Source organism: Vollenhovia emeryi, unplaced genomic scaffold (assembly GCF_000949405.1).
Source record: "Vollenhovia emeryi isolate VEMERY1.0 unplaced genomic scaffold, V.emery_V1.0 DF939145.1, whole genome shotgun sequence".
NCBI lineage: Eukaryota > Metazoa > Arthropoda > Insecta > Hymenoptera > Formicidae > Vollenhovia > Vollenhovia emeryi.
The window spans coordinates 1,538,773-1,553,385 of record NW_011967221.1 but is presented as its reverse complement, the minus strand read 5'-3'; the positions used below and the strand labels follow the sequence as shown (position 1 = coordinate 1,553,385).

Genomic DNA, 14,613 nt, shown 5'->3' with positions numbered 1-14,613 from the left:
TCACTCCAGCATCCCCTTAAATGCAATTGTAATGATAATTTTAGAATACTGAAATCACAAATCTAGATATTATCAGAATTCTTAAATCATCTACTCATGATAATCGTTTCACATCCGCTCGCACCTTTAGCAGAGGAAATAGACGAAACTCAACCGTCATCTATTCTCTGAAAGCGTAATCGCTTGATTGGAATATCACTGCATTGAACTGATATCATACATGTTTTGCGAAAAACCCGCGCCAGCGATTTTGCCCAAGAGACAAGGTTTGCGTGTTGCCACCGCAATCGTTTAAATTTCTGTCATTCCTCCCCTGCAAGAGGGCCAGAGGGATGTTCGCTCGAAATGCAATCGGCTGATCGATTGCAGGCGCATCCGTGCGTTCATGTTGTAGCGATGTGCGCAAATGGATGTTAATTCATTCAATGAGACCAAGTACAGGGTAAACTCGGGTATTATGGATAAGATGGCCATAAGCTGTAATTTCTCCAATAATTGCTGAATAGTGTATTTTTTTAGTTATTCTGAAAGATAATCGATATTTACGACAGTTTATGTGCATTTACTATTCGAATTAACAATATTGTGAATATTATATCACATTTTTACTTTCGACGGCCTGTAAAGTTTTTTATGTGTCCACTAACAGCTGCTATAACATTAAATAAATTGCAGTTAAGCTGTCAAAATCAATCGTTACACGCATAATAAAGGTTTGTAAATTGTAAATTTCACCTGTAATTTGTATTTCTATTTTCACAATTTATTTGTAATACTACGGTCATCTTTTCCTCACAGTTTGGGTAAGATGGCCATTTATTCAAGCAAACGATTATTTTTTATAATATCCAGTTTTAGAAAATTTTAATTATAATTCTAATATCGTTTCGTTAAATTTGAAGCGTGTCGATTAATTGCATTCGAACGAATATATTCTATCCTTTGAAATTCGCAATTTTGTAGGACGTTTGCCGACATTATTGCGCCCCTGTGCCAGGGAAAACGCAATTCTACATCGAACGGAAATGACACGTGCGCTGACAAACTGTAATTAGTACGGCGTATTCGCTGCAAGAGCGATTCACACGATTAGTTTCGAACGCGGTGGTACAGATGTAAGCGACAATCGTTGGTTTACGCGCGGAAGGGCGGCTAGTTATCGATTCCATCCACACACCGCGCGCGACTGTCCAATCGACCGATGAATATGTCGTCGACTCTGCCGTAAATTTGTAAAATACGAAACGCAAAAGCTAGTACGTACTACGTAGTGTCAGAAGACAGACTAACGCCAAGTTTGTAGACATTGACATTGTAATCGTCTTGATTTCTAGAAATTTTATAAATTTTATAAATTTATTAACTTTCGGTTACAAGTTTGCAAAATAGTAGAGGACTTTCCGACTCAGCCTAGTCCGCTCTATCCGAAAATAAGAGGTGAGGCGGGTATTACATAACACCCTGTATAGGTATGTCTGTGTAATTACCTTAATAAAAAGTGCGGGATGAGATTTTAGTGCTTCATGCGTATTCAAATTTTTGAAATGATATTGTATTCAATATTAATATAACCAGCAATATAATCTGCGTATATCTATGCTCCTTTTGCTACCCTCTCGCGATGGTTCTTCGGCTTGTTACACCCTTTCAAGTACGATGAAATGTGAGAAAATTCAATTTGCTTTCCGATGAATTTAATTTCGCGCTTCCTAGATCGTCCATGCGCTAGGATACAAAATACTATGCATCTTAATGTTAAACTATCACTTACAATTAATATGTTAAAAACACACCTACAAATATATTTATTAATATGATCATAAAATTGAAAAAAACGTTATTAAGAAATTATTTAAAAAAAAGGATATTCGTAAAATTTTGAAAACTGGAGAAAACTGAAACTAAAGTAATATTAGAGACAGAACCATACGTAAAATTTTGTGAGTTTATATTTAAAAGAAAGACTTTTTCAGTATTCTATATATAATTATTATTATAAATACCTATTTTTTTAATATAAAATATGAAGTATATTTAGTACAATAATTTTGATTTTACATAAATCGTCTATTATAATAATCATATACATATTTGTATGTTTACAGTTTAACATATATAGTTGATGTACAACTCTGCCGTTGCGAATCGTATCAGTACGTAGAGTAATAAATTATTTTTTATTTTAAATTGACGTTGCGCATACAATGACTTCTTAGCATGTATAGAAATTCTTAAAAATACACAATGCTCAACCACAAACTGCGCGCGCGAAGCGCGCGTTTTCACATCTCTAGTATAATAAAATTCTACAAGAAAACGTACATTCCTTGCGTGTGGTACACTATTGGATACAAATTGAATATTATGAAATCGTGGAACTATCTGTTACTAACAAAGTACTCTGGTTCTTTATGTCGAGGTTGTCTTTGATATTTTTAATATCATTATATCAAGGCTAGTATCAAACTGAACGATATCAGCACTTTCCGCAAGGGATTCGAAACATTTCAACCCTAAATTTCTAAATTTGAGGGTTGTATCCCTCGCAACAGGTGCAGTGCGCCTGCAAACGACATCGTAAATCGAAACGTCGTAGTATCACAGATGTATTCTCGTTGCGTGTTCATTGCCCATCAAAACTGCCCGAGACAAAGAGCGTAACACGCTGCAAAGCAAGCTATAGAATATCAAGCAAAAACACAGAGCTACGGGAATTACTTCAACGATAACAGTTTTGTCCCCGAAACTGCTGTCCCGAACATTTACTAACGTTACAACGTGTTGTTATTAGTGAAAACCTCGAACAAAACATTTGCGTCATTTTACCTTAGTCATTAAACTTTTATTTTAAATAATGTTATACTCTCATTATGTAATATTATATTCCGATTGTTTTAAAACGAGAACTACGAAAAGACAAAGAAAATATATCGAAGTCAATAATTGTGTTAAACTTTGCGATTAAAAAATTACTTTATTCTTTCCAAGATACCTATGTTAATTTTGATACATACACCTTTTATTTTAAACTAACATTAATGTAGTCAACAATATATAAAAATAAATATTTAAAGCACTAATTTTTCAATAGTTTTGATAAATTACATTTTTTGTTATCAAAAGTATATTTAATTGAATAAATAGATTTCTGGATTATAATTGATTAGAAATACATTACTTCTCATCGTACAATATTATATCTCTGTCTATCACAGAAATAATTCATATAATTGTAAGGTGCTGTAAAACGCAACTCATTTAATTTTATTATTTTAGAAGAAGAATGCCGTGTAAACAACTTATATATTTTTATCTGTTTTGTTTTACAATGAAATCCAGATCTTAATTTTAAAATAATTACTGAAAAAGATATTTTTATACCAAAAATATTTCAGAAAGCTACTAGTTTACAAATTTTAAGTCATTGCAAATATAATTTATTTAATATAACTATTAAATATAACGCAGTTACATATTTAATTTTTGGAGAATTAAATTAGCACCTAGCATGCAGAGAATCCTTAAAAACAAACGGTTCGATTCCTGCCGGCCAAAGCGTGCATAATTCAAGGGTGGTCCGGTATCGATTGAATCGCTTCTCTGAGTACGGGCTATTCCCTTTCAATTTTGTTTTCACGCAGGGAGAAGAAAATAAATTGGGCAAAGCAGAAATCGGGAGAGAATAGTTTTTATAATGTACCGTCAAAAATAACCATATAAACATTTCTTTAATTTCTAAATTTAAATACTATTTCGATATTACATTAGTTAAGTTAAAATGAATTATAAATATATAAATTATCACAGTAATAAAGAGGGGTACATCTTTGGGAAGGTATAAGGCACTAACAAGACGCGCCACTTATTAATTTTTCGGCAAGAAAAATAACGAGCTCGAACTAGACCAGCATTCGAACCTGGTCTTCCGCTTGCCAGGCAAACACTCTCACCACTGAGCTAGGACCACAGCAAAATAATATAATAAGATAATATCAATTTATTGAGTATAAAAAATGGACAATATAAAAATATAACCGAAACAGAATAAAGGTAATATAAAAGTTCCTCTTCAACAATATAAATACATGTATCCTATACGATATTTTTATTTATTACGTGCTAACTTTGAGATATCTTACTCTTTATTGAAAAACTTGAGGAAATTTGCTCCTTTCTTTTCCTTCGATCTGGCAAGACGAGATTTTCATGGAGTTTTTTCCTAGCTAGCTGAACAGAGGCTTTATTGCGCGACGACACGCACACGTCGCGAAATGAGAAACGCTCGCGTGCGCCAAAATTCAGCGTATCCTTCTTTCTCTTTTAACGGGGACGAAAATCACGGAAGGAAAAAGAAATATATATTATATGAAGGTTGCGATTGTGAAACGTGAAAGATGAGCTATCGGTGTTATCGTTACGCTTGAACTGCTGAGCGACCCCTTCATGGCACGACGCCCCATAAACGACGATAGACCCTGCGTATTGCCAACTTCGAAATTGTGATTAAATATATGTATAAATACTTTCTCACATTCTAGAATAGATCACTTGTCTGCAACGTTTTTTTAGGCCATTAATATATGTTTAAAGATTAAAAATTTTGATGTATTTAAATTTCAATTTTTTTAAATTCTTCTTTTGCTTTAGTAATTTTTAAAATCTTAAGATGTTTTATTTACATATTTTGTTTCGTTTAAATTTTATTTTACTTAAAAATTAAAATCATTTAGACGCTAACATCCTGTGTCTTGACTCTTATATCCTCATTACTTTGTATTCGAAATATTATTCTGTGGAAACGGCACATTCGCGCGGCAACCGTGTCCGTGTTTGTACATGGCAATCATTTTCTGGCGACAACCAAAAGACAAAAGGCAGCGATATTTTTTAATGATAAATAACATAAAAGAAATGTCGCTTTAATATTGTAGAAATTGTTATAGAGGAAGAAGTAACACAATTCTTCTGTTCTTTTTAACATATAAAATGTATCATAAAAAATCACTCTCCCTTCTTCACCCGGCCCTCCTCCACTCCCTCTTATACTCCCTTCACCTCTTTCTCCTTCTACCACCTATCCTACACTCCCAAAATCCGCTCGTCACACACACAAACCTGTCACTCTCTATACCGGAAACGGAAGTCCATATGTATACATGTATAAAATTGTGTATAATTAATTACAATTGTTGTTATGTATAATTGTAATTCAAACATATAAAAATGTTTGTGATATCAAGATCTTAGCATTCATCACGACTGTAACAATGAAATACAAAGTAATGTTTAATATACTGGAGGAATGTTGCAGACATCTAGTCTTCTGACAAACTTGTAAGATCTGTCGCAGACATTACGACCCTGTTTCACTTCAAATAACATCTTTGTGGAGCGACACAACCGGTGTTGACGGCTGCCGGAAATTAGGTGATTGTTAAGCTAGGTTGCAAACGCCCCAATTTGTAGTAGCTTAGAGTTAATTAAACAGACGACCATATGTTATGTAATATTTAATTTCAAAAATGGGTTGGAGACTTTTGCGTTTAATTTTTTAAAAATTCCTTATCTTCTAAATACACCAAGAAAAACGTTTCTTGGAAATCGAACAAATTTTCTTAGAATTTTGACCTTACTAGACTTTTTATTTAATTTTACAGAAATAATTTCGTTATCTTAATCAAAATTTTATTTAGTTAAGACTATAATTTCTAAGAAAATAAAAAAATATATATGTAATATGTATATAAATATTGAAATAGATATCATGACAAAATTCTTTCTGGTTAGATATATAGAATTTTTATAATTTTAATAGAAAATCAAAATGTGCTGTTTACATCCACGAGAACGTTATTTTTCGAAATTTCTAGAAAACCTGAGGCTTATTGTTAGTGTAAAATTTTGTAGATACTCGTATGTTGAGTAACATTGGCTTTTCATCTACTGTATTGAATGTATAATTCAATGTATAAATAACGAATTTATATAAACGCAGCATTTTACTGCTTCCTTCTTCGCTGACGGCCCCGCTTTAACGCAGAATCGTCACGAAAAATGTAAACTCTTTTTACTCGACTTTCTTCGTTTCGAGCTCTTCATTGTAATTTTGTGCTCGGCACAATCTCTGCAAACGACTGTGACGAATGCCGGAAATGACGCGATGCGTCGGACTTGGAAATCTATTATCGGCAGAATTAGCAGTGCCTCGAGGCACGTATTCGGCGACACGGGCACGCACCCTTTGTCTATCCGCTAACGATATAGGGTGGTGGATAAGGGTGATGTACCCGTGCGCAGTCCCCTCGGCAAACATCAGACTCGCGTTAGCCGTCAGAAATCAGGGGGATATCCGGAGAAACCGACCCGGGGGAATCTCCATGGTGCGGCCGCTATATCGAGTTTCCTCATAATTCGATCGTCTTCCTCTCTCACTCGCCCGCTCAATTCGCTTCTCGCGCGAGTCTCTGTTGTTCTTCTCGCATTTTATTTCTGTTCTTCCCGAATTCAATTCATTCTGATTTTAATTCTTATTCACGTGATCCTTTAGACTTATCAAAAATTTGATGCCTCAGAGATAAAAGGTTGTAAAAGGTAAAAATCTAGAATAATTATCAAAATAAATAAATAAACAAGTAAAAGATATTAAGTAATTAGGTTAAAACTTATGTCACATAAGTTTTGTTAAGTAGAAAGTTTTTTTAATTGTGCTATTTGCATTTGTTTTCTATGTATTCACTCTTTCCCCATTCAGATAGAATTTACGAAGAAGCTTTAATATTTTAAAGATTGAAAACCATTCTTCTACCCTTCCGGTCGGTTTCACAGTCTTGATTTTTTTATCGAGCACTTTGTGCTATATCGAAAACGTTAATCTACGCTATATCGAGATCGTTTCTTCGGGCACTCAAAATTGCCAATGGCAGACCCACTGTGGACCCCATAAATTTCAGACAGACGATGTCTGGACCGACAATTTCGCCAGATGAACTGCTTCTAGGCGTGGTTATGCGGGTGCACCCTATATACATATACAGGGTAGTAGTTTTGCCATGGTCGTCCGTAGCCCGTAACCGTCGTGGCACAAGATGTGAAGCTTCCGTAACTCCCGAGAGCATCGTAGCTCAAACTTGTTCCCAGATTCTCCACAAACATTTCACTATAACGAAGGAGACACTTGAAAAGCAGTGTATAGCAGGTAGATTACAAGAGACCTAGAGTCGTGCGCTACTCTTAGTTTAATTGGAAATAAAGCAGCTTTAAACGAATACATTATTATCTCCTATTTTTATTGTCTATTCATTATTTTAAAAATTATAATTCCTGCTTTCTTAACTTTTTCATAAAAGTATCTGGGTTAATAGCCAACAAAGTATTTGTAAACATTATGAAAAATATTTCTACAATTATAGTATAATATTTTAATATAATATATAATTTTTTGGTAAAAATGCAATATGTGTAAAGTATATTTAGAACAAGAATTTATGCAATAAAGATGCAATTTATTGCATCAAGATATATTATTGTAATAATTGAGTGCCGGTTCCTGTCTGGGAGAAACTTTTGAGCATTACTGTTGCGAAACAACTACCTTAATTGGCAAAAAATAGCAATTAATAATTATATAAGTCGCCTTCGATTGCTAAAATGGCTGTGCCAACTTAGTAGACGTACATAAATTTTAACTTTTCATTTTTTAAACATTCTAAATATGTTATATTGGCCGTATTTGATAACTGTGCAATGTAATACTAACAAAAGTCGATTTATCCCGTACATAAAGGAAGGCCATACATTTTTTCCTTACACTATTTTATTTCACGGTTCGATGAAAAGAATTCCATCTTGTCTGTGCAAAACGACGAGTGCCGAAAAAGCAAGGTGATAAACGCGCGTTTTTATAGCATGGCGAAAATTTTTATCCCCTTCTGAGTGCACCTCGATCTCACCCGGTCTAACGCGAATCTAATGCTGCGATTGCACATCTGGAGCTGTCTAAGGGGATTGCAAGGAAGGAGTGAGTGAGAGAGAAAGAGAGAGAGAGAGAGGGGGGAGAGAGAGAGGATTGCATTATTGTTCGACATCAAGATGTTGAAGGATGGACGGCGAACGTATAGGAAAGGATGCGCATTAAAAGAGGATTTGCTGCACTCTTGAAATTCACGTCGGTCGAGATATAGCTCGTTTAATGGCTTGGGAAATATACGGAAATGCCGCGCCATAGCCAGAACGTACCATTAAAAAGATATTATTAAATTCTAAATGTCACTAAGCTATTATAAATATCTGCACTTATCGGTTATTAAAAATATTTACACTTTCATAAAATATTATATAATATCATAAATATCAATAAAGTGAAAAGTATTTCTAAAAGAGCTTGCAACTTTAAATTATGATATGCATACGTAGCTTCAGATAGTTTAGTTATGAATAAACAAAAAGTAAAATATAAAAAATATAAATAATAATGTATACATATATATATAAATGTTATACACATAGATACACATGATATAAAAATAAAAGTAGAAAATTGACACACACTTACACATTAATTATAATAAATAAATAATAAATAATAGTAAATAAAAATAAATTAAGATTGCTATATCATAAAGTATGACTTATAACATTTATTTCGTTTATTTATACAAAATAATTAAGTCATAAATTAAAATAAATTTGAAACTAAATTTTTCCATATTTAACTTTAATGAGTAATGTTTCGACTATACTATAATTTCATCGAATACAACTAGAATTAGCTTCATTAAAAAAATTTATTTTTATTAAAAGTTAGGGCACTCTACCTTATAATTGATTTGTTTCGCAACGATAAAATCTATTAATTATTTATTTCCATGTTATAAATCTCTTTTTACCTAGAACTATGACTAAGAATAGTATTTCTTTATATTACCTTCTTTATACATACCTATATCATTCTATCTCATTTCCACACCTTATTATATTTTATTATTGTACCAGATTATATATTCAACTTTATATAATACAGTTGTTAAACTAGATTAAATCTTATTGATTAAATGTCATTTAAGTAAATGATTCTGCGCTATATAGAACTGGAACAAACGCTGTTTCCTCTTTCTTTGCATGAAGGAGAATGAATAGCTCGCGGGTCCGAAGTGAAGGCAAACTTTTTAGTGAGATTACTAGCCGATAATAATTCAACCGCGGGGGCCGAGGTCGGAATTTCATTTCAATTCCATGCCTCGTCCCCTCATTCTCACCGCCCCCTTGTCGGGGGCTGCAAGCGACAGTGGTGCGAAACCAGCCCAGAAATCTGCTTATGACATCGCTGATCAAAAGTCCGCGCACAGAGCGTGTGTTTTACAAACATTTTGTTCCTTTTGACTAGAAAGAAGCTTAATAGATAGTAAATAAAAATATTAAAAGGCCATACGAATCGTTAGAAAATTATAATAGAAATTTTAAAAGCTTAAAAGAACATTTTTAATGTAATAAATTGAATTTTTTTCATTGAACACGTCGAATTTCCAATCACATTAATTTTACGGTCAATCAAGAAATCTTACTTCTTCCGCTAACAGATTTTTATGCGGATCGTATACAATCACATAATAATTATAAACATTTGCTAACGTATATAAAAATAAATTTTATAATTTAATTTAATTCATTTAATCAATTTCATCGATTTAGGAAACATTTTTTGTTTGTTCTTTCTTCTCTCTTTTCTCTTTTCTACTTCATGGTGGAATATAAACCCTGCGATTTTAAATTCCTGGGACGACGCAAAATGTGAGGAAGACAATAGCGAAAAAAGTTTCGCACCTGTCACGACGGCCACTTTTTCGGAAATACTCTTTTTCTTTTTTCCCCCTACTGATATCCCGGCAGAAACATTACCACACTCGAATTTGACGAACAAAAATGTCGAGAATGGACAATGACATTTCCGGGAAGCGTGGGGAAAAAAAGAGGAAGTGAAGCTTGATATTTCGGAGAGCGGTGGGCGATAGAAGAGAAATTGGAAATTTTGTTCGTGGAAAACACGTCGTATCGTATCACTCGTCCACCCATCTGGTGAATTTACATACATACTCGCAAATTTTTTAGCAGCATGTACAAAAGCAGAGATTTGATCGTTTTTTGGCGCATAACACGTTCGTCGCGATTAAATGTCGCGATTCTGAAAGACCGAAATATTTAAATTGCTTTAAATACATGTGCAATAGACGAATCTTTTAAACAATAGTAATCTAGTACTTGCTTTCCCGAGAGTAATTTTTACGAGACAACGGAATAATATACAAGATGAAAATATACTACATTTTCTATTACAGAAAAAACTCTACTCTTTTTACGAAAATGTCAGTTTCTTAAAAGGAAAACATTTTACATATCATTTTACATATATTTTTTACAATTACATTTATTTATTGTAATATTATTCATTTATTTTTCTACAATAATTAAGTAACATTTATTTATATCTAATAAGTACTTTTTGGCTGAAATTCGTCTCTTTATCTCACCAAATAAATACCTTTTTTGAAACGACCACTATCAAACCATTTTTGAAGTGTTGCATCTCAAGAGTGTCAAGTTAAATTTTTAGTTCTTAATATGAAAAAATGGAAGAGTTAAGAATTTTTGAGTGAAGAGAGTCATTTTTGGTTTTTTCTACATTCTCCGATTTTTTTCATACTCAATATTACATTTTATTAAAATATCCTTTGGACATTTGTTAAAACAACATTCGAAGACTATCTTGGAATTTTTTTCAAGTGAAAAAATCTATAACTTTCTCGCAGCAAACATTTTAGTGGTTGGGACTGAAACGGCCCAGTGTGCTAGTTATGTGATTTAAGACCAAACTGCGTGGATTAATATCGTGACACAACATTAATATCGTGTACATGCAAAATTGGCATCGCTGCTAAGAAACGACCTAATTTGTGACATGTGCTCAGAATTAGTGTCATAATATTATGCATAATTGCTCTTCCGTTGCCAGCTGTCCGAGCAACGTCGAAACGGCGGAATGTTTCGACGTTGCTTATAACGTTCATATTCTTAAAAGAGAATTTTTCCTAAAATTAATAATAACGGAGAGAATTTACTCTTAAAATTTATCCTGAAAATCGTGTAATCGTGAAACAACATGGAATTTTAAAGCATTTTATGAGCTTATTGAAATATTACCGTACATTTTACTAGGAAAATGTATATTAAGTATAATTACTAGTAAAATGTGTATGGTCAAATTTCAGAAAACTCTCATAAAATTCTTCGCAATGCCGTGTTATCCCACGATTACGTGATTTTCAGGATAAATTTTAAGAGAAAATTCTTTCCGTGTGTGTTAAAAGAAATGCACGCGTGGATTACGTATTGATCTGCGTTAATAATTCCAACTTTTAAATAATAATAAAATAATATTTTTCATGCAAATACACAGTACGTTAGGGAACTATATATTTCAAAATTGTTGCAGGCAAAAATTAATATCAATATTTCGTTATCCAAAATAACAACATAAATCTAGATATTTTATTATATGCTTTAAAAAACGTAATTTTAAATGTATACATCGCAATGGAAAACGTTGATTTTAAGTTTCTCTCGTTTTAATTTGCATTTAAACTATGAAAGCTACAGAAAAGCTTTTCTACGCATTTAACAAGATAGTACGTCAATATTAATTGTCATTATTTAAAAACAACATATAAAAGTAACACAATTACTTATTTTTTCATTTTTATACGTTTATATGAGATCCCTGTTTCTGCTAGTTTCGTGCTATAACAAAACTTAATGAAAATTATAATAATATTTCGTTGAAATTAATGTAGTGATCTAATGCCCTACTTTGTAAACAACTAGCTTGAGTCATATCAAACAAAACACGCGTAATCATCGTTCCGTTTAATTGTCGCAGTTAATCACGTTCGTCGATATGGAACTGAAGTTATGCCAAGTTCCAAACTTCTGCCGAGTGCGGACCCTTCTCGAGCCCCATTGAAATTTTGCGTCCTTTCAGGAAGACATCGTCCATCTTGTCTTTGAAGTGAATAGAAGGGAACACCCTAGATGTGTTAAATTTTAAGGTTTAACCCTACCATGTATACATACCCAAGAATCTGTATCTATGCATCTTGTGTACATAACCACTTTCTATGTAAATATTTCATGTAACGAGTGAGCCAAAACAAAGCGTCAACTTGTTTTATTAAGAGAAAGATATTAGATATTTAATAATTATGGAAACACTATTATTTTTTTGTAACATGGATGAAGAAATAGCAAATGTAACGATCGCGTTAAACGTGCAAGGCTTCTTATTTTAATTCTTCGTTTCTGTAACGAATAGTTTATCGCACAATGTTTTATTATTTCAGATTATTATTACCAGAAGTTTGAAAGCATTAATTAAAAATGTCTGCTGTATTGAATGAGACGTTAATTTCTTCGTTATTGTAAACATAGATTAAGGTTTGGATAAAGCTACGCATTAGCGCCATTAATTTATAACGAACGTAAAATAGATATAATGAGCGTCTGACCGCCCGGTATAATATCCAGTGTTCCATGTAACATCTCGAATATTGGTAGGTGCAGTCTCTCATACATCACGAGGAGGATTGTGCGCGATATGGAAATTATTCGCGCGAGATTTTCGCCATAAATTACAGGAATTAATTCGATTTAACCTCCACCGCACGTGGCAAGGATGGTTAATGTGTTTCCTCCTCTCTCTCTCTCACTCCGCTTTAAATTACCGAATTTTTCCGTGATACATACTATCACAATATAATAAATAATATATAATTATTGTATATATAGTATTAAATAGTATTAGATAATTTTGTATATATTATAGTCATTGTATGGATAAGTGTTCGATGTATGTACGGAATATAGCATGTATCTATATTCTGTAAATTGTGCTCATACATTTACATATTTAAACGTACGCGTTTTCAATAACATTGATTTTATTGGTTTGAACAACAATAAGTAGGAACCCTTATATTAAATTATACATGTATAATAATTGTTTGTGTAATAATAATTAATGACAAAAATATATACGTTACCTAATAAAATTGTGATACCAAATAGAATTATTAGATGTTTATATTCGTTTGCTTTTGTATATTTGTTACGCGTACAAAATTATTACATGGAAAATTGATCAATTCGCAAGTTAGGAAAATGGTCAACGTAAAAACGCACTCAAGTGTGATTTCGTTAGTCGATCTATGCTTCGAAATAAAGGCGGTCGTATTTGACCTTGTTGAAGAGAGGCTAAAGAAGAAAAGAAAATGTACTCACCGTTCGTAAGAATCCTGGGTCGTGCAGAGCTCGCTCAGCATGCAGTCCAAATCAGTCGCCAGAGAATTAAGCAGCTGAAAGACAAAAACAGAGAAGAGGGTTAGGGTCAGCGGGAGAAGACCAGTTTAACAATAGGTCATCATTCTATCAACTGTTCGGCCGATCAATGATTCTGCTTACATTACGAAGTTAAAACTATTACTATATAAATTCCAATATTTCAACACGAGGAAGTTTCTTCACTGGCGACAATAAGCCTCACTCAATTAGTCCAATATTTCAGTTATTATATCAGTCTTATACTGCTTACTCGACTTTTTATTATTTTCACTCATAAATGTGACTATTTCAAGGAGGTACGATTTAGGTAACCGGTTTCCCAAATCGTACCTTTTGCAAAAGACTTATAACAAATTAATTTGTTATTAGAAAAACGTTAAACATATAATAATACATGCCTGAAACATCATTAGGCCGGCCTAAGACAATGATTTTTAATAATTAATTACTCGTTAACTATTACGAAAATTGCAAAATGGTACAGGACTTTTCCGTTCATCTCGATCCGTTCTACCTTCTCAAAAATTTTGTCGGATATGGAAAGACTCACCCTGTATATTTAAATCACAACAAATAAATAGTGATTTAAATATATATCTTTTATGCCAGTTTGGTCGAATTTGCCTCAAACTACAATTGCCAACGGCTGTTTGCGTACAAATCAGTACTAATTATATCTTTTAATCAAGAAATAAAAGAATTTACGAAAAATAAGATTTAGATAATTCATAGATAATATTATTTTATACATTATATAAATTGTCACCTGTAGCGTGGAGGAAATAATTTAAGAATAATAAAAAAACTATATAAATAGATAAAGTCTGCAGAGTTGAAAGTAATAAAATTAATAAATATCATTTAAAGGGGGATAGGCATTTCATGGCGACGTTTTGCAATGTTTTTTTTATTACAGCTGCAAACGCCACGATCATTAGTGGACCACACCCATTCATCCCGACCCGCGTAAAGTGCGTACTTGCGGTACACAATAATGCGTGTGCGTAATTTAAATGCGTATTTCCCTCCCTTGGAAAGGGGAGTACGGGAACAAACTCGTAGAGTTTATCGCAAAAATATAATTGCACACAATCGTCCCCGATCATATATTTCGATCAACTCTCTCCATCCCCATCTCCTTCTTTCTCATCGTAAGCCGCAATCAGTCAATACGTATCGGTTCCCATGGTGACTATTGTCCCCATGGTGACGTGCCATTCCGTTTAC

The 14,613-nt window shown here is 32.9% G+C and overlaps 1 protein-coding gene across 1 annotated transcript in view; it reads right to left on the bottom strand.

Annotated features, from left to right (window-relative positions):
• The window catches only part of LOC105566433 (protein sprint-like), a 172,754-nt gene that overhangs the window by 77,031 nt on the left and 81,110 nt on the right, over nt 1–14,613 (bottom strand). Inside the window, exon 3 of the mRNA XM_012020435.1 lies at nt 13,327–13,400. Within this exon, the coding sequence (XP_011875825.1) occupies nt 13,327–13,400 (74 nt within the window). The remainder of the gene's footprint in view (nt 1–13,326; nt 13,401–14,613) is intronic.